Source organism: Egretta garzetta, unplaced genomic scaffold (genome assembly GCF_000687185.1).
Source record: "Egretta garzetta isolate BGI_Z169 unplaced genomic scaffold, ASM68718v1 scaffold313, whole genome shotgun sequence".
In the NCBI taxonomy this organism is placed as follows: domain Eukaryota; kingdom Metazoa; phylum Chordata; class Aves; order Pelecaniformes; family Ardeidae; genus Egretta; species Egretta garzetta.
This window is the reverse complement of record NW_009259063.1, coordinates 1,081,840-1,102,549: the sequence shown is the minus strand read 5'-3', so window position 1 is coordinate 1,102,549 and position 20,710 is coordinate 1,081,840. Positions and strand designations below refer to the sequence as shown.

General features: G+C 38.6%; 2 protein-coding genes across 5 annotated transcripts in view; one reads left to right on the top strand and one right to left on the bottom strand.

The window, feature by feature from the left end:
* Positions 1 to 565: 565 nt before the first annotated feature.
* AZI2 (5-azacytidine induced 2) lies at positions 566 to 16,066 on the top strand. 2 transcript variants are annotated; one of them, XM_009635146.2, is made up of 7 exons: positions 566 to 795; positions 3,280 to 3,405; positions 3,667 to 3,766; positions 5,505 to 5,653; positions 8,205 to 8,266; positions 11,646 to 11,761; positions 14,601 to 16,066. In XM_009635146.2, the coding sequence occupies exons 1-7, from the start codon at positions 571 to 573 to the stop codon at positions 14,987 to 14,989; spliced, it is 1,167 nt and encodes a 388-aa protein (XP_009633441.1). In that variant the 5' UTR covers positions 566 to 570; the 3' UTR covers positions 14,990 to 16,066. The 2 variants fall into 2 exon arrangements, with proteins under 2 accessions (XP_009633441.1, XP_035746600.1); XM_035890707.1 differs by lacking the exon at positions 14,601 to 16,066 and adding an exon at positions 12,548 to 13,937.
* CMC1 (C-X9-C motif containing 1) overlaps positions 8,274 to 20,710 on the bottom strand; it is a 59,289-nt gene continuing 46,852 nt past the window's right edge. Inside the window, exon 5 of one of the 3 annotated variants that reach the window (XR_004841500.1) lies at positions 8,274 to 9,161. The gene's annotated coding sequence lies outside the window, so the exon portion shown is untranslated. Of the gene's footprint in view, positions 9,162 to 15,504; positions 17,756 to 20,710 lie in introns of those variants that run through there. The other 2 variants (XR_004841498.1, XR_004841499.1) reach the window with 2 other exon arrangements.

Here is a 20,710-nt window from a genome sequence, read left to right as displayed (position 1 = left end):
CAGCAGGATGTGTTCTACTGTGACCAAGTAGAGAATAGCTACTCCTGCAGCCTCTTTCAGGACTGATGCAAGTGTACCTTAAGGTTCAGTTTTAAAGGTTGGGAGAATTATAAATATTTGTGTTCAAGAATGAAGGAAATCTGGCACTTGTGCTCAGGAACCAGGGTAGTCAGTCGATTTCTTGTAGCTATAATCTCTCTCACTGCTCAGTACTGACTTGCAAAAGCTAATACAATAGTTCTTTGGAGTTCAGATATTTGGGAGCAGCCAAATTCTAGGATGGTGTTAAGCCTTAATAAAGATGAATTTGGGGGTTTATAAATCTGATATGTACTCAAAATATTTTTATCAAGTGACAGTGAAAGATGCTTCTTTTATAACCAGCGTATTTTCAATGTCAAATGGGTTTCAAGATTTTTCTGCAAGATTAAGATATTTCCTGATTATTCAGTCTTGTCATACTTAGAAACAGCCTGCAGTATTATTTTGGAAGGTTTTCAGACTTGAGACTCTTGATGAATTTGTCTGTGTGAAAATTTTGCACTCGTATCTGTCTTTTTAACAGCTGTCATGGAGGAGTTGGTAGAGGATGACATCTGTATTTTGAACCATGAAAAAGCAGACAACGCTCATAAGAGAGATGGGGAGATTCCTGTTCCATCTTACAGTGGAGATGAGTCTGTTGCCTCACACTTCGCACTTGTCACTGCATATGAAGATATCAAGAAACGACTAAAGGAGACAGAGAAGGAGAACTCCTCCTTAAAAAAGAGAGTGAGAATTCTGGAAGAGAAGGTAAGAAAAAGTCAATTTACCAGCTTCTAGTAGCAGCTACTGGTTTTGCTCCTGGCTGGCTGGTGGATCAGATGACTAAGTAGTTAAAATATGTACTTAAAATCATTTTCAAGATAAAAAGTTTTGGGAAATTGTTTTATTTGTTTAAGTGGCACACAGTTTGCTCCTCTGATAGTCTAATTACATCATACTGGGATTTTTGATTCTTACTGGGCCTGTATGTGATGCAGTGGAGTAGTGCCCTGCAAAGACACTAGTTTTGTTTCAGAAAGACGTGTGGTTGCATTGGATCATTACTGTATTTCATCTGCCTCTTTATGGTGTTTATTAATGTGGGCACATGTGACTTAGTACTGTTGAATAGTGAGGTGCCAAGTCTAGAAACAGCCAGAATTGTCCATCAAAAGAATCTCTTGGGCACAGCATGCCAAAATAAGGAAAAATTGGTTGTTAAAGAGTATCTGGCTAGGTCTAGCTAATAGCAGTCTCAAGCATGAAATACAAAGTTGCGATGCTTAACATAGTGGTGTTGGCTGGCTCGTTTTTTGATGCAGTAATTCTAAAACGTAATGGAATCTAGGAATTTGTTTTATATGCAGTTTCTCGTGGCCTTAGTCTAGTGAAGTTCATTAAAGCTAAAAATCAGCCATGATGCAGGCTTTTCTCCCCGAGTAAAGGATGTTAAATGTATATCATCGTTCAGTAGTGAGTGTCTTTGTACTGTAGAAGGTCTTGACTTGGATAGATTGATCTCTTTATTAATGGAAGACAGAAAGATAAATCCTAGAGTTAGAGCCCAGACACTTATTAGGGCTTAGCCTTAAGTATGTGCTACTGACTCTTAAAAGCTTACAAAGTATGTTATTTTGTGGCATTGGAATGAAGCGGATGAGTCACGCTCAGTACAGTTTTGAAACACTTACTCAGGAATTCTTGGTGACTAGTTTGGCAGAATTGACTTTCTGTCAAAAGGCAAAACTTTCTGAGTGCTTCCTTTACATTGGGTCCTGGAGGGGTTGGGGGGGTGGGAGGGGGACAGAAATAGAGCTCTAGACTGAGTATTCTCTGAACCATGCTGCGTGTAACACCTTGTACGTGGTTACTCAAGACCACAATGAACAAGGTTTGATGACCTTGACAGTCCCTTTCACTCTTGTGTCTTTCGGTTTGGCCTGCTTCAGCTTAATTCTCTTGAAGGTGATACTTTGTTTTACATAAAGAAAACTTCTGATTTAGTATGTGAATACCATAAAGCTGTTTCTATGAGAGAGGGGCATTGACAAGGCCTAGGCTATTAAGTAACAGAACTGACTTTGTCTTTACTAATGGCTAGTATACCTGTATGATAAAAAAAAAAATACATGGGGCGTTATCCCTTTTGAGTTTTAAATTTCAAAGTGTGTGGAAGTTTCCAGAAGGTTTGGTAGGGCTTATGTTCTTTCTGAATGGCTTTATTTGGGGAGGGGGGTAGAATGTCAAGGACAAAACTGAAAATGTGTAGTACACATAGGGTACATGCGTAGGGTCAATACAAAAAACAAGGGGCAGAAGCTTCCTGTCCTTATGGCTTGCTTTCCTGAACTTTCTTTTGAGCAAACACCTTAAAGAGGAGGTATTTAAGGTAGATACATTGTCATCTCTTTTTGTGCATGTGTGTGTGTGTGTTTCGCTTGATTTTTTTAAGAAAATATGTGTAAATTGATTGCAAATATCTGCATTAGGTACACTGAATGTGTTTAAATGCCTTAACAATTTAAAGAAAGTGTGCAAGATAAACAGAATGAAAAGGATAATGCAATACTTAATCAAAACACAAACTTCCTACATGGACAGATGTAATTTCATGTAAGACTTCATTCAGTATTTTTAACAAGACAGAAAGGATTTTAACTCTGCTCCCCTCTTTCTGACAACCTAGCTGGTAGTGTTTATTCCCCCTTGCTTGTCTGTTGCCTTAGCAGGCAATGAGATAGTGTGGACCTGGAAATTAATTATGTGTAAAATAATTCTGCTTTGGCTTTTCTCACATAAACACACTGAAAGAAATCTTTGTTTAAATTACGAGTCATTAAGAGGAAAATGAACATAATTTTTTAAATTTCTATATGTTGTGTCTTTTATGCTTAAAACTCTTTTTCCAAAAAGCAATTTGTACATCTTCAGAGCCTGGAAAAAATACGATTAAGGGGTTGTCAGTGTGAGTAATCATGACTTGTGGATGGTTTCTAAATACTCGTAGCAGTAAACTAGCAAGCATTAAGTGTGGTTAGAGATTGCAGAATTTGTAGATGGCCTTTGTTGTGCTTTTGGGGGAAAAAAAAAAAATTGGTCCGTAGCAATGTATTTGATTAATTTATTTTCTAAACTAAAAAACAAATGCTGTTAGTTTAATGTTGCAGCCTATACCATTACATTTTTAAAATTTTGCAGTTCTCAATATAACATACGAAACGTACTTATTTTTCACATTTGTTAAACTTTTAGCTGCTTGGCTCCCGACTGGAAGAGGAATGCAGTTCAGTTGGACGTGAACAAGTAAATAAGGCATACCAAGCTTATCGAGAGGCCTGCATTGACCGAGATAATCTGAAAAGCAAACTGGATAAAATGGTATGGCTTTTTAAGTAATGACTTAAATGCACATTACAGAAGTACTGCATAGTTAGTAAATGTTTACTGTAGCATGAATTTTATTTGCTGAAGATGTGGTGTTTGTTTTATCACTCTTATAGGTTTTTAAAGTACATGACAATACTTTATGTAGGAATAGCAATTTTAAGTATCTCAATTTTATTACTGGGCTAGGCTAACACTAAAAAAAAAAATCCAAGCAATAGTTTTCTTGTTTTGTTGTGGCTTTTTTTAAAATAGATGAAAGAAAGTGCGGAATCCTTGAAAACCTTGAATGAACAGTTGCAGTCTAAAGAAGTAGAGCTGTTACAACTAAGAACTGAAGTGGAAACTCAACAAGGTATGCATTCAGTTACTTCATCTTAATATATATTGACTAGTTTTAGTGGTTATATTATGATCTTGGGGCATTAAGAGGTTTAACCCTGTATAGTGACTAGGTTAAGAGAGGATACACTGCAGTGAGATACCTTGAGCTTGTTTATGTATTCATTCTTGTAAATGGTGACAGGCATGTTTTATTATCCTAGATGAGGAGCTCCATGGTAAAGATCTGAGGCTGTCATGTTCTTCCGCTGTAGGTTATTTAATAATTTGAGAAACATGCACAACCTGACAGTTTAATAGGCTAGTCATGTACATCTCTGCCCCCCCCCTCCCACCCCCTTTTCCTCGGAGTGGGGCAGGGGCATACCTGTTCAAGTGTCAATTGATACCACTTTCTCTGGTACCTGCAGATGATCTGGAATACTGCTTTGTTTCACTGTTGGGATATGACAGGTACAAGAGGATGTTGTATAGCAAAAGCTGCAGCCAACAACAGCTATTTAAAGGGTTGGGAGGTGAGGAAGGGTAGAAAGATGTTGGTTGTAGAGAGCCTGGTGGAAAGAGAAACAGTGTACATTGGCAATTCCAAAAGCCCAAATCCAGCTTCTGTTACTGCCATTGTAAGTTGTGCTGTGTAGATGATAGGTATGTAAAATAAAACACTATGGAAGAAAAAAGTAATCTTTATTAATGTACTGTTACAAGAAAGGAGAAGAAAATGCCATCTATGTAAAGTTGGAGAAACGGACTGGACTTCAGATTCTGTACAAATGCAGTCATCTGAAGGGTGCTTGTAAGTATTGCTATGCTTGAATTGGATTACTCTCCAAGAGGAGCTCAAGCATGTAATGCACCACTTCAGTTGCTCAAATTTTTAAACCTAGAACAAACCGCACGTAGCGGTAGTATCATTGTTGAGGACATCACGGTTTAAGGAGGTAAGAAGTGCAGAGTTTATAAACAAAGCTCTAAAAATGTGGTGATTTCAAGCCTTACTTAGTAATCAATTTTACTCATAAGTGGGCTCTGAGTACCTTTTTTTAAGAAAAATCGGTGTAGCTTAAGCTTGTTTAAATTGTTAAATATGGAAGCGAGTGTACCATGCTGTTGAAGACTTGGGATTTTTCTTCTGTCATGCTCTTCCCTTTCTTGCTGTCTAACCAGCTGCCTACTACTGCTTTGATGCTAGGATCATCTTAGGTTGCTTCTTAATAGACACCATGTGAATGTGTTCTGCCTAATAAGAAGGCTTATTTAACTTCCAGACTTCATGCTTTTGTTTTGATTGTACCTTTTGTAGTTCTGTTTGGAACTTCTTGATATTAAACTTGGGAAAAACTTCGGGTAAATTCTTTAATGATATAAATCTGAGGGAGGAAAGGGCTTGTGTTTTCAAAGCATATAAGAAGTATGCAAGTTGGTGTATATATCGTGCGTGTTTGCTGTTAACAGATTTTTGTATTTCCAGTGCCTTTTTATGCTGCTACTTCCTTTTTCTTTATGTAAAATCAACAGTGCATTCTTGAAAGTAGGGCTCCATACTTCAAACTCAGAAAATGGACTACTACTCTGCCAACAACTTTACCAGTGTTATTATTTCGCTGTTGTCAAAGACTGCAGTTTCTTCAGAATGTACAGGATAAATTTTTGTAGGGCATGTAGGCTGCTTAAAGTGAAACCTTACATATTGAGTTACATTTCTTAAACTGGAACTGAAATCTGATTGTCTTGCTTGTCGTCTTCTTGCACAGTGATGAAAAATCTGCATTGTACTCAGTCCAGCTGGGAAATAGAGAAGCTGAGCAGTGACCTGAAAGTGCATAGTCTGGAACAGGATCTAGAAAAGCTCAAGGAAGAGTGCAACAGTCTCAGACAGGAGTTGCAAAAATCCAAGCAGAAGGTACCTTTATTTTTAAGAAATTTTTGTATTAATAGATTTGTCTGTGTTATAGCATTATTTTAATTCCCTTATTCAAACAAGTAAAGGGTAAACAAAGTGATATGAAGTGTATAATTGAGTGAAAGATGAACATCCTAGTAAAATTAACCTTAAATATTCTCATAGACTGGCTTGTTTCTTGGAAATAGTACACTTACATAGGTGAGATTTTCCAGCCCTTGCCCATATAAAACCAGAAAATAAAGCTTTACGATTTCTTACTAGTAGTCGATCAGATTGAAGTGTTCTGTGCTAGTATTTGCCTTGGGCTGGACTTCCAAAGAAGTTTGGGAAGACCTGGTTTGTCTGGGTTTTTTTGTTTGTTTTTCCCTTAAAACAATAGAGTACTTATGTTAAAAGATATCATGAACTTTGTTTAAGGAGCTCTAGTGCAGCAGGGTAGTTGCATGAAGCTTGTCGGGAAAGTGGATTCTTGTTAACAAGGTTTCCAGAATCTTGCTGTACCTCTTTTAGTGCCCTTCCTTGCCATTTCTGGGGCAACTGTCATCTTGCGAGGGACTCATTGTGTAACATAGATGTGCTTAGGATCTCAAAAAGGAAATTAAGATATATTAACAGTAATAAAATGCATTAAATGAAAAAAAAAATGTCTAGTGCATGCTTACTGCTTTACATGATAAAAGGTACAGTGGCAGTCTCTACGACTCTGCAGTCACATTGAAGTTACACAAATTTAAGAGATTTAAATGTGATTGATGGAAGAGGCAGATGATTTTAGGTTCCTTATGGGCATTAATAACTACAATTATGTAATCTTGAGTCATATAATATTTGAGTGAGCCGATATTCAGGATATGTAAGACTCAACCTCTTCTGAGCATTCGGAGACCACACTAGAGCTAGCCTGATGTAAAGTCCTTTTCCCCTGCTGCCCTCAAAGCATATATATAGATATAAATAGATCTATAGTTGGGGTGTTGGGTTCTCAGCACTGAATGTGTCTCTGCAGATCTGCTGTCATGCCTCACTCCTAGCTTCCAGGGGCAGGCCTATATGCATTGATTGTCTTGTCTCAGGTTTAGTCTGTGTTTTTTCCACTAGGTGGGGATAAAGCACGTTACCTGCAAGGCGTGTGAGGTGTTCTGTTACCTTCCATTACTGTTGGTGGTTGTTTTCATTTGTATCTGGAATTCTTTTAGGTGTTTTCAATAACTTGTAAATTCTGAAGGCATACTGTAACCTGTATGCAGTTCTGGTGTTTTCAGGTAGCTCCACAGAATAATTGCAGGTTGTATTGTGAGAATGAATGTTGCTAGAAAGAACGGACTAAAATAGCAGCTGTAAGGAATACTAGACATGACACTGTTTAAATAATGCTTATATCAGCAGCTCTTGTTGCAAGCAACAAATATAAGGAACAGCTTTTTAAGTATCACTTCTTCTTGATCTGGGTAACTGCTTAATATAGGAAATAAAATGTACAAGTGTTCAAATGTGGGGTAATAAAGTGCAACTGTTTGTTTTATTTTTTTAGCTATGAAATTGAACCTCTTATGGGTGATGGTGGGGAAAGGCTTCAGGAGGGGGAAAAATTGTCAGGTGAAATACAGGGAAATGTGGTCAATGGGCAATGAATGACAAGTCAGCGTTGTTTCAGACCCAGCTGGTATTTTCGTTATTACTGTTTTTAATTACATTATTTAGCATTTTCAGATGTTTTCTACCTCAGGCAAGTATGCTTTCAATTTTTTTTCCTATTCTTAGATATTCAGGTCTTGCATTGTAGTTGATGTAGTGTGTACATTGTATTGACAAGTTGCTTGAAATGCATATAGGCCATCATGAAGCCACAGTAATAGGTATCAAATCCGTAACAGCTGTGGCTAGAGGAACCAGCAGTAGGAAGGGAACATGAAGAGAAGGGCTATGAACGGGAACTCATCACCAGTGACGGTGTAATGGAGACATGACTAACGAAGTGAGCCCAATGTTTGATTTGTTAAACGGCCCTGATAACTTCAGTGAGGCTGCTTGCACGCATGATTTAAAGCAGTCTTTCAGACTCAAGGGATAAATTATGTTCTAACATAAGAGTAACTTGTGGAAGTAAATCTATACTGAAACAGTTTAATTTAAATGTCTTTATATACTGGGGCGGGGAAAGAACAAGAGAAGACTGATTACTTTTTTTTTTAATAGAACTCAAAAGCCTTTCTCAATTTTTGCTTTTCAAAGAATCACAAATTCCAAGAGCTCAGCTGTTTGGGGTTTTTTTGGAAAAAAAAAAAAAAAGGGTGGGGGGGAGAGGAGAGAGTGTATGGTGGTGGCTGAGCAATGCTTTCACAGAAGTAATTTAAGCATTTTTAAGTGGAAGTTTTTAGTCGAAGTCGTCATGTCCATTTTGAAAACCACTGCAGCCAACATAAATGAAGACTACTTTACTTCTGAATTGTAATATTAGCAAACTTGTAGTTTCACTGCAGTATTTTCAGACAGAAGATCTGAAATCATATGTTCATTCCTTCTCTATCTTCCCCTCACTGTTATGCAGGACCAGGCTCAAGACGAAAATCCATTAAATGCAGACGTCCTGCAAAGGCAAGACATCCAGAGGTATGAAAATCAAGTGGATTTCTTGTTTTATTTTTAGTTTACTGAGAGACAGTTTTTTGAACAAGTAAATATTCTTGCAGCCTGTTCAGATGTTATTTCAAATTACATAATCTAATTTCAAGTCGAGGTATACTGATTTAGCAAGATCATTGTGATTTTTTTTTTTTATTTATTTATTATGTTGGTAATCCAGGATGATGATGATAAGAAAACATTTACATTTTCAGGTTGTTGTACAGCAAATGGAAGTTAAATTGCCTTCTATTTAAAAATCAGCTTTTTAATAATTAGCTGACTTGAGGAGGTGGTAGGTAAGTTTCGAAGGCTCATCTCAGCTACAGAGTATCTTCATTCCATGTATGGGGAGGTCTCTGTGTTTGCATAGGTGATGGCTTCAAATATTTTGGTTAGTGTTGCAACATATATTCTTACTTAGCGCAGTGCAATAACATTTCTACTAGAAGACATCCTAAAGGTGTTGGTTTTTTTTTTTTTTTAAATATTGAGGAGACATGACCTATTCAAAAGGAAATACCAGTTTTGCAGAAAAAGGCTATCAGAAAGCATTTGTTTTCATTTTGCAGCCATTCAATTGTGCTTATGATCTAAACTCCTATATTTTACCCTCTTGAGTATGTGTGCTGTATTAGAAAGTGTATATATATCCTTTAATTCTTTATGCAAAAGAACAATTCATGAGTGCGTGAAATTTCCCAAATGTTTAGTCTTGCAGAAATTAAATACTAACCGCATGTCTTGCACCCTGGTATGCCTCTTTGTGTATTTACACTGCTTTCCACAAGAGGGAAGAGTGGTCCTTCATAACGATAGATTGTTTAATATAATACCTTGTTGCTTACTTGGGTATTGAAGAGATGGGGAAGGAAATCCGTCGCTGAAAGAGAACAGCGCAGATATTTCTTCTCATACATTCACTGGTGTCATGATGATAATATTATATGCACTGTACACAAATTACACTTTCACCTTGACTGGATAGCTAGCTAGCTAACACTTTTTCTTGTGGTTTCTGCTGGAGCTTCATAGTCAGTCTTACACGCCTGAAAAAAGGTGTTATCTCAAGGTAAAGCAGTTATCTCTTCGGTGTTCTGGAGCAGATTTAGTCCACAAAGTGATGTTCAGGTGGCAACCATCTGAATTAGCATATATACAGTATAGTGTTTACTGTTACATGACATAAATAATGAATGTGTAACATGTACTGAATATGTAAACCCATCCAAAAATCTGTGGAAAAATTTAAAAACCTCCTATGTGAAACTTTTGTTGTAGCAAGCAATCTTTCTGTTTATGGGAGATGCAGGCATTTGCAGTTAGTTAACTTTTTGGAAGGTAATTATTTCACATTTGTCAGCAGCCTGCAAATCTGAATTTAAGTTCTCGGTTTGCAAACCTACTTTGCTGTAGATTTAGATAGACCATCATATTCAAGGTTTATATTGCATATTAGAAGGCAGTACAGGATAAACTTCCAAGCATGTGGTCTTTGATTGGAAATTTGTTGAAAATCAAGCTTTGCAATGGGATTCTAGGTCAGTATCCGCAAAACCAGTTAAAATGTTGTGTGTGATTTCTGTGGAAGTCTGGTACCTGCATCCCTCTGCAAGATGCTTTTAAAAGCGCTAAATACACATTACAAAACTTACCTAAGCACTTTCCTTCTGAGCTGTTCTTATATTTACCACATCTATATTAAATATTAGTTCTGGTTTGATATAAATAAGGTTTTTTTGATCTTACCTTTGAAGCCAAAACACATGAATAAATGAAATGCGTTGCCACATCAACTTAATTTTAAAATTGTCGTGTCTTAAAAGTTCAAAGAGCCAAATGGATTCTGCAGTAAAAAGGCCACAGGTTTACCTGAACTTCTTGAACTGTCAGTTATGAAAATTTTAATTTTTTACCTGTCAGAATTGCTGGATACCTAATACTTTACTAAGTATTTATATTATATATTTAAGCTATCAGCTTCCACTGTTTTACAGGGTTTATGAATCTGAATTTTTATATTCTGGGGGAATATTTGTGTGCCTAGAATAAGGTTTAACTTCTTTGTTTTAAGGGAACTCTTTCAGTGTTAACTTGCAGAATAGAATAACAGCTGTTTCTCACAGTGCTTTTGAAAACACTGATGTCTAATAAATTCATGCTGGAGTGATCCTAAATTTCCATTTTAGAGGGACAGAAATCTGTATCTGTGCATGTTTGAAAATAGAGTTGTTGTACAGGTTAATAGTTCTTGGCCATCTCAGCAATAGTTTGAGGTACTGAACTGTTTGCAAATAAACATCTTTGAGGTGAATATAGTGAGGAAGAAAGAAATATTCTGAGAACTCCCATCCCTGATACTTGTCCTCAATAAATGTGGTTTGGTAGAATGTTAAGCATTAAAAAACCCCATTAAATCATTGATTTAATGTTTAAGTTGAAGTAACTGCATCCTTATGGTTTTGAACACTTAAGTTAATTATTAATCAACATAAATGTGGTGTTCAGTGAGCCTTTGCTTGAAATTTTACCACAAAACATATGGTGATGCTGATTTCTTTGATTTTTGTTATTGCTGATTTTCTTACCAGCTAATAACCTGAAACTTCAATGTTGGAACAGTGCTGCTGTTGCTAAATATGTTTCCCATATTATGCTGTCTTATCAGAGAACTAATTGGGTTGCTATTTTTTACACTGTCTGAAAAGGCAGTGTATTAACATAAATTAGATGACTTGAACGTGAAACAGTAAGTTTGATATTTTAGTTTGGTCAGGGGGGAGGGGTGTGCTGAGTTTGGATCTCGGGTATCTACTCTGAATTCACTGTAGCATTGTGAATGGTGTAAAGACCCAGATACTGATTTTTTGATTGAATATTTAAAATAATCAACAATTAACATTACTAGGATCATGACGCATGATGGTGTGTGTGGTCATTTATCAGAAGCCATTCAAAGCTGATGCTCTACCTTGTTTGCAGTCCAGTGCCCATTTAATTTATTTTTTAAAAAGTATTCCTTTGAGATTACTGATTTTATGGGAAGACGGTTAGTTTCAAATAATGAAATTGGAGAATATGCTTCATATTTCTTTCCATTTGGGGAACTTGAAATTATTAGTATCATCTAGTTTGTTAATATATTGTATCTGGTAATATGCAAGAGTCTATACAAAGGTCCATCAGTTTAAGATGATTACCAGTACTACTCAATTCACTTTGAATTATGGTACTTTAGCAAAATTTGCAGTGTATGTCAGACAAGAAGAATTTATTAACAGTTATTGCTTGATAAGCACGTTAATAGGCATGAGGGTGCTTTAGAGGTGGCAATTACTTAACTTCTAAAAAACTTTTGTTTTGAAAGCGTGCAACAAGCATATTGGGAACTGAAGAGAGAAATGTCTAATTTGCGTCTAGTGACTGACGTGCAAGCTGAGGTTCTACGAAAACTGAAAACAAACCCAACAGCGACCAAGAAAGGCAAGTCAGTGTTTGCAGTAACAGACCTTACAAGCACAAACCGTTGATTCAAGCTGTACCATTTTAAAAAGAAACTAGCTATCATATCTTATCAGAATCTCATCAATTGAAGTTGATAAGCTAGACTATATTATGGTTCCAGCCTACCCATTTTCTGCTTTTGCTTCTGTCTCATACTGGTCAACTTCACACATAAAGGTGTTGCTGATGTGTTTTTTCTTCAGTACTGTATTCTGTTCCCCTTGTGGCTTTTTTCTCAGTCAAGTGTTGCTTATGTGCACAAGGCTGAGGTGTTAAGTTTACTCGTATTTGACCTTTTACCACAACTACTTCATATTAGGGGGGAAAAAAAAAAAATCTTTTTGCAAACGCAGTCTTATTTTCCCAGTATAGAAAAGATAAAGCATTAATTTGGCAACATGTTAAAATCAGACTTTAATAGGCTGAAATCCCCTTATGGTTGCGTATTTCTTTACGTTGGCATTCAGAAAAGTTGTCTTCTCCAGCCAAATGCTACACAAGGTGACATTTTCTGAATGTCAAATACTGAGGCTGCAAAACCACCTTATTTCTGCTGCTACATTGCAAATAATTAAGGGGAAAATAATTCCACATAAAGTACATATAATTTCTGTGAGCCGTTCATCAGGGGGTTCTTCTATTTCACATGCGTGCTTCTCTCAAGCCAAATGCTTTATGAGAGAGCGTTCTTACTCTGGTGGGGCCAGACTGTCAGTCTGACCGTTCAACGCAGTGTTTCCTTCCTTCATTTTCTGCTCACTTCAGTTGTGGTGCTTACCGTGTTCAGAATACAGAAGATGCTGGTGAAAGACGGCGAACTCGGTTACAATATGTTGGTGACGGTCTCTGACGTCCCTGTCCATTACAAGATCAAGACATTTTTGTTTCTGAACAGCCTTGATTGGCTCGGTGAGAAGGCGATAGGATTCACTCCAGGTCAATCACTGCCTTTGTCTGTGGGCAGCAGTGATGAATGGTCACTCTCTGGTCCTTGGCTGATAAATTATCCACATGCTTTTTAGGCTTGGTCATAGTGTTAGCAGGCGAGTCCGTGTTTCTACAATTCTAAGGCACATTTGTCAAATCACTTCAGCAGAGAAACTGGGAACTGAATGAGTTTTTAATCCTTAAGTGTGTCGAGGTTTGATGTGATCACGTAGTATCTTTCCGTCCTTATTTTTTATTTGGAGTTAACACTCTTGCCACTACACAAGTACTGATTTTTTTTTTTTTCTTCTCTTCTCTTACTTGGTGAACAGTCTGATTTTCTGCGGTTGCCAATGCACTTGTACAGCCACAGCTATAAAAGGCATTATTGATTAATTGGAAAACTGTGGATTTTTGCTCTTTGCTCTGTAGGCTTTTTTCAGTAATTTTTTGAAGTGTGTAAGAGTGGACAGGTTTGGTAGAAATGCAAACTGTAATTTTTTTTTTTGTTTACCTTGCTTGTCAGCCATGCTTACAAATGCAATGCAGATATAGCTGTGCTTATAGAAAAATCAAAGCTTATGCAAAATATGGGTAGAATTGACTTCTTGAGCATCTACTTCCTATACCTGCAGTACTAAGTATTTTACCAGATACAAACTAGTTGCTGCTATAAGAGGTGCATAAAGTCTGCAGAACACAATGTATTCATTGCTCTGTGTGTGATGGTAACAAGACCAGTTAACACGCGGATTCTCCTTAGCTGTCATTTATGTATGGAGGCATTTTCAACAAATGTGTGTCTGTTCATGTGTTACGGTTTTTTTACATTTTCAATCCATTTTTCAGTGTATTCCATTTTTCTTGAACTTCTAAAGGTCTGTAGACCTCAAATTGCTTTTTACACCTGTCAGCAGAAAGAGGCCAAATCCAGTTCCCCTGCAGGTCTTTCAGATACGATGCCTGTGCTTTTGGCTGACGTTTGCAAATTGTGCACTGCCCCTTAATTTTTAGTGACAAATGGAAGTTGTATCCTTTGATCAAGATACTGGCTCCTCTTTCTGTCACTTAAGAACTCAAGTTACAAATCACAGTGCGTACTTAAGTTTCATATCTAGTCTAGAAAACTACCTGTAAGACTGAGTTTCTTTAACTGCTGGAATCGTTACCCGTTTATGTAAATTATTGGCCATCTGTTCAGATGTGCATTGAAGGTGCAGCTCTTTTCTTTCAGGTAGATGCTGTTCTGTTTCAAAACCCTCCCCTTCCTAGCACGGTTTAAAACTCCCCTGGGATTTCAGATGGCTGAACATTGCAGTCTCTCACTTTACTTGCAGAAGTCAGACAATAGCGGAGCAGAGAGAACCTGTGAGCACCATGCGCTTCCCTCTTACTGCTTCATGGACAGTGACAATTCGGGTTCTTGGCAGCCTGAGAACACAACTTGCTAAAAGAATCAGTGGAGTAATCAGTGGAGTAGGAAGAAGCATGCTATGTGTAAGCAGTGCTCTGAATCTGGCTGGTTTCTTGAAGCGCGCAAAAATCCTGTTGCATCATTCATTCCAGTCCTGTCAAAAAGTTCCTCAGTTTTTTTGTGTTCAAGTGGGAACTGGGACATTTCCTTGGTGTTGGGTATATTTCGGACATTGCTCTTGCGGGATCACTGGTTCATCTGGCACAATCAGACTGAGGAGGTTAGTATGTTCCGTTCGTAACTTTTAAATAGTTACTGAAGTAAAATACGCTCTGAAAATTTGTAACTTGGAAACACTGGGTTTAACGTACCTGCTGTACTGTAGGACACTTGGAGTAAATGAAAAATGCATTAGCTAATGCCATTTTAAAATATCTTTTTTTTTTTTTTTTTTTTTTTTTTAACCTCTTTCTTCAGTTGCCTCTGCTGCACCAGTACAATGTGTTGACGTGAACATTTCAAAGCTGAATTTGACGTCTGGGGTAGTCTATAAAAACCTCTTGCAAAACGATAAAGTGCTCTGCAATGCAGTGTCTGCTCCTCTGCCGAGAGATGTAAAAATCCCATCTGAAAGGGTGACTCTGCAAGCATGGACAGATGAGAGACCCATTCCAGTTGATGACAAAATGTTTCAGGACCACCATTCTTACGGAAAGAGCTCTCTGGAAGATAATTCCTGGGTATTCCCAAGTCCTCCAAAGCCTAATGAGAATGTGTTTTGGGAAATGAAGAATAAAACCACCTTGTTAAACTGTCCAGCAGATTACCTGGATCAGTGTAATCAAAACTGTCTGCACAAGAGTTAAAATTTAATTTTTAGAATGAACTGAGGCTTTTTTAGTATGGTTCTGAATAGGCACCTTAACGCTTCAACTTCTAAAGAGGGAAAACAAATTGCCTGATATGTTCTTTATTTTTAATTCTAGTTCTGAAACAGAAAGCCTAGTCTTCCTCTGCTGTAAATCAGGAGCAAGTTCCTTGAAGTTAAAGCTGTGCTGGTGTAATGTAAATATAAAGAAATCTAGCATGGGGCCTAGATAGCCGTGTACTGCAAATGGCATACATTTGCGAAAGATCACACTGAAAAGTCAGTTGTTGGAATAAAACGAAGGAACCCAGTTCTGTATTTGCTTGCTATTTTTATGTTATCAAGAAAATATTTGGTATCCTGTGTTTAAAACTTGTACCAGCTCTGAGCTTGACAGTGGGGTTTTTTTTCAGAGTAAGACATAAAATGAAGAACTGGATTCTCCTTCCCTTCCTCCTTTCAATTAGCCTTCTGATTCCTCTGGTTTAGAAATGCATTTTTATGTAGTTTTTAAACAAGAAAGGTGAGAAGGGGTGGTTTTTTTGTTTGTTTTTTTTTTGTTGAAATCTTGATTTCTATTAGATAATGGCAAGGGAATAATCACGCATAGGCTTCCTGTTTAGATTGCACCAATTTGGGCCTTATTGTGAATTATAAAGGAACACAAGTGCTGCTGCCGAGCGCTGAGAATCGCGGACATTCAGCTCATTTCCCTCAGTTCATGCTGCAAGAAACCGACTCAAGGCTGCACACAGCGGTGCCTGCCCCGGACTCGCCCTCTTCGCAGCGCAGTTACCGAGCCGCCTCTGCACGGCACCAGGGCCTCGACTCGACTATTTGTGTGGTGGTGAAGGCTACTAACTTTTCTTTTATTAAAGAGACAAAGCCTTAATTTAATCGGATGAGGTGTTGTAGCATTGTTGAGATACACAAGGAGTATTTTTGTGGTATCTTTTAGTATGCCACTAAGACTAGAGTTAAGTGAATTGCAACTGTCTGCTTTATAGATTATGGATGTCTTAAGTGCTATTTTTTTTCTCCTGAGGCCAAGAACAATTTATGCTTTTTTTTTTTTTTTTTTTTTTAAAAAAAAAAACCCAAACCTGCTCTGCTTCGTATCTGGCTTAATATAACAGGGTTAAGTGAAACGCTTTTGACTGCTCAAATATGTTCAAGAAAAATGCTTTGTATTTTAGATCCGTATCTAACTCGTAATGGGTGGGAAGACACTTAATACTAAATATGTTATTTACAGGTGGGTGGGTGGGTGAAGTATTCAACTTCACAGGCCCAGCTTAAGCTCAGTAGAATAAAAATTAGTTTCTCAGCTTTTTAGCAGCAAATTATCTTAAAAGTGCTCAGAAATACAGAAGGAAGCTATGACTGCAGCACAGCCGTAGTAACGATGGGCTGTAAAAGCATTACCAAGGTGCTACACAACCCGTGTGGTTCCAGATGCTTTCTTCCCTGCGGAGCGAGTACTTCATAGGATGCCCATCTTCTTCTCTTCTTTCCGTTTGCCTATCAAAGTTGAAAAAATGCCTTCCAGATACCTTCTAGGGTGGTAGTGAGCAGCATACATAAACAGTGTTTCCCGTTCACCAGATATTGTTTTTTATCTTTCTATTATCTTGCTCACGTATCCTGGCTTGTCTGTGATTAATGGAAATGGTGTCAGATGCTGGAATTTATTCTGACCAATGAACACGGCTGACTCAGGGGAGTACAATCTCTTGGAAAGTAATAGAACAAAACCCAATATGCATAAAACAAATCCAAGTCACTAGGCTTGAGCTGACAGAACCAACTACCTGTGTAATAACAAAGCAGCAGAAAACATTTCTCGTGCGGCTGCGTAAGCTCTGTGGTGTCTAGTTCTAATGTAGCTGACTTTTGGGGGTTCCCCACCTCCACAGAACAGAGGGGTTTTTATTAAGTAATGTATCATCCAACAGACATCACCATAATTGATACTTTGATTTGTGCAATGAAGGAATTCTACTGTGTAAGATATTAAATAAATTTATTTTTGTTCGAAATTGGTTTCACTTACAAATCTCCTTTCAGTATTTGGCACAAATTTTTTTTTTTTTACTTGGTTTTAATTTCTAGATTGTGTATAAAGGTCATTCCAAACACAAGCAATTAATTTGAGGTTCATCCTCCTCTGTGCAGGTAAAAACCAAACATCCCCTGCAGACTGCTTCAGTCTATTCTCTTAGATGTTGAAACCCGAAGGACTGAGTTACCTTAAGCTATGGCGTGTTCCTCTTGAGTTTGACTGCTTGTGTCAAAGGGTTCCTGATCAGCCTGTCCTGGGTGACAGGGAAACATAAAAAATTAAGCTTCTCCAGGCAGTGGCTGAGATACCTGAGCTTTGCCTTTGAGCCTGGGTTTATCTTCTGTGCTGCTTCCCATGCTGGAGAGGGGAGCAGTGGTGTTCGCCGAGGCGGACTTTGGAAGAGCTGCTGCTACCTGAGCGAGGAGGGCGGGACGGGGGGAGCTGGCTGTGGGCACCATTTCCAGTCCCCTCCCTCGCTGCTGCGGCAAAATGGTAGCGCTTGAAAAGGAAGCCCCCAGCTTTGAAGTTGGCTGGGAGCCAGCTGGCTTGTGAGAGGTCTGTTGGGCTGGAGCATGCGATCAAATTTTGACTCGGGATGGAAAAGTCATTTAAATCCGCACTGCTAGTGGCTTACAGTGCTTTTTCCATTTTCAGAAGTGAAAGCCTTTCATCACGGTGACAGCGAGTTACACGCGGAAGTAGCTGTAGAAAAGAGGCTCTGGTGTTTTGCGTGTGCATTTGTTACATAAAACTGTAAAATTGCATAAAGGACCAAAGTCCTCAAGTAAGTTAAAATGACACCAAAAAAGTCCACTTGAATGCTAACTTTGAACATTTTAAAACTTTACCCAACCCACTGATTTGACAATTTTTAATTTAACACTAATTGCATTTAACAGGCATGGAAGACAGCTTTTGGGACAGGAGGAGGTCATTGCTTTGCACATTTAGGTGAGCATATGGCAAGCTGATGACTATGTATTTGGATTAAACTCTGATAACTCATACGTAGAATTCCACTGTTTGGTTCATTCTAAACACTTTTAAAATCTGATCATTTTACGTCTCCCTGCCACTTTTGTGGGTTTACAACTGATTAGTTTTCCTCTTATGCATGTGAACTAGTCAGACTGAAGAAAGCAAAAACTCCCAAATTAGCTGTGATGCGCTGTCAAATTTTTACAGCTGGAAAAAGATTTGAGCAGTGGTAGAGATAGGGCGGAGTTACAGTAAGACAATACCCACTCCATATAATTTAATACCGGCCCATGCACATATAATATGAACTATACTGGTGATGTAAAGCAGATTTAATTTTATTTCAAAACCTACTTGCAGTAGAATTTGAGGCCCCTGTGCTCCAACAGCTTTATTTTTAATGACTCTCTGGCCTAGTAAAGGAAGAGTGAAAAGCTCTGGTACCAGACTGACTCGCCTGCGTTTTCTTCTGACCCTCAGACAGGCCCTGTGAAGAACAGCGGTGGCAGAGCGGTAAGGTGTTTCCTTGTTGCTTTGTGTAGTTTGGATACAAGAAGGCACATGGGTTTTGGGGGGAGTTGTATTGTTTTGGTTTTTAGGGGTCAGGCTTTTGCCCCTTTCTGTAGGGGGGGTTGGTGCACTACTTGCATGAACATCATAGGACAGTGGACATAAGTATTTAATTTGTTTTATTATCAGAACTAAAAGTAAACCCTAATTGTAATTGAGTTGCAAATTCCCAAGTCTGATAAGCAGTTGAACCATTTAAAAAAAAGAAAAAAAAATCTGTTCTCTGTAGTAAATGTGTTGCGGTATGAACCGAGGATCAGCGTCAAGCAGAATTCATTTAATTATATTTTAAGATGGAAGAGACAAAGTAATTCAAACAGCAAGATGATTCAAGATAGAGTAACTGAGTGATAAGAGGATGGTGTTTGAGTAGGGATGTTTGATCCAGGGGAGCAGCATGAAAGAAACAACCAAGTGCTTATTGTTACTGAACTCATTTTTAAACTAGATGGAACACGTAACGTTTCAGCTCTATTTGACCACATCTGGATGATAAGCAGAGAACACAAGCTTGCAGGAATTACCTGGGGAGGAGTACGGCTGTACTAACTGTGAGGCAGGATGTGTTCCTGCCTTACAGATCCCCTGCTGGGTGAGGACTTGGGGACTGCAGCGGTAGGTAGTTCCACTCCTCTTTGAAACCCCTATGCATTACAGAATGCCACTCATCTTTCACTTTATGAAGGCAAACTTCTTAATGTAAATTATATGACACCCTTTGCCTCCTTCCTTTTAGATTTCATGTTTGAAGGGGGCTTCTCGCAGGAGTTTGGAGAGAGCCTTAATACACTGAAACAACACAGCCTGAACTGAAGAATGTGGGTGTCCCGGGCGCTTGGAAGTTCTCCCAAGCGCTACGAAGAGAAGCAGCTCGGTGCCTTTGCTGCAAAAACCGTGACCGCTGTGTGAGGGTGCTGAAGGTGACAAATCCATCTTCTAGCTTCAAGACCTTAGTCTATCAATGTCAATCAATAGTGCCACACAGTGGATGGTTTTAAGCTGGCTGAGCATGTGGTTCCCATTAGAGGAGGTAAGCGCAGAGTGCAGGCTCGTTGTATGGCTACAGTGAAAGCCGCGCAGCTTTGTGAAAGCTTCCAGTTGTAGCAGGCAGTCTTAAAACTGGCACTGCAAGCGTTTGGTAATGCCCCCTTAACTTTTAAGGAGGTCATGTGTTAGAAAACATCAGGCACTTAGGCGAATATTAGCTGTGGCGGGCTACCGGCATTGCCACGCTTCAGACTTTGGCTGACCTACTTGAGTTAGTCCCTGCCTCTGCACTTAAGTCATCTTTTTATCTTAACAAGTTAATTGGAAAACATTGGAGACACACCTAGACTAAGTCCACCAATTGTCTGCTCCTATGCAGAATAACAATGATGTGTAAGAATCCTGCAGAACTGACTTCAAAATGAAAAAGCCATATGAAGAAACACCCAGGGACCATTAATTAGAGTTGCAATCCCTGGTTTAGATGGAGAGGGCCAGGTGAAGTACTGCATGTCTGAGGTTAGCTCCCTTCCTAATCGCGTGTAGCTGCCCGCTTTCGGTAAGCGCAGGCAGCTGCATGTGTTGTTTCGTGGGGAGGTGGAGGGGCTGAGGCGGGAAGAGAGCCAGGCCTCCAGAGCTGCACCCTCTCGTCATTTGAGAATAACTTTTGACAAAATAGAAGTGCTTTTTTAAAAATACTTAACATGTAGCAAAAAAGCTTCCACTTCACCACTGAAGCACAGCTGAAGGCTTTGTCAATACTACCGATGTTTTCTTACACTGATCAGGATCTAGGCCTGCTTCCTGTTAACCTCAGTAGGAAGGAAAGGTTGCAGCTGGGACAAAACCAAGGCAATTTACTAATACGAGTTTGTCACATCATAGTACTCATTCTTTCCTTTAAACTTTAAATAAAAGATGTAAATGCAATTAAAATACAGGGTACTGCACGGCACAACACTTTAAGAAAGTGAAAGGTGTGAAATCAAGAAGGCAAAACTGGGAAACACCACCTGAAGGCCATGGGTGTATTACAGAGGAAGCTGATGCCGGAGCCAAGGGCGAAGCCCAGCTCTAAGTGCCAAGGTAAGCAAAGGAGGGGCGGCCCACTCCTTCCTTACA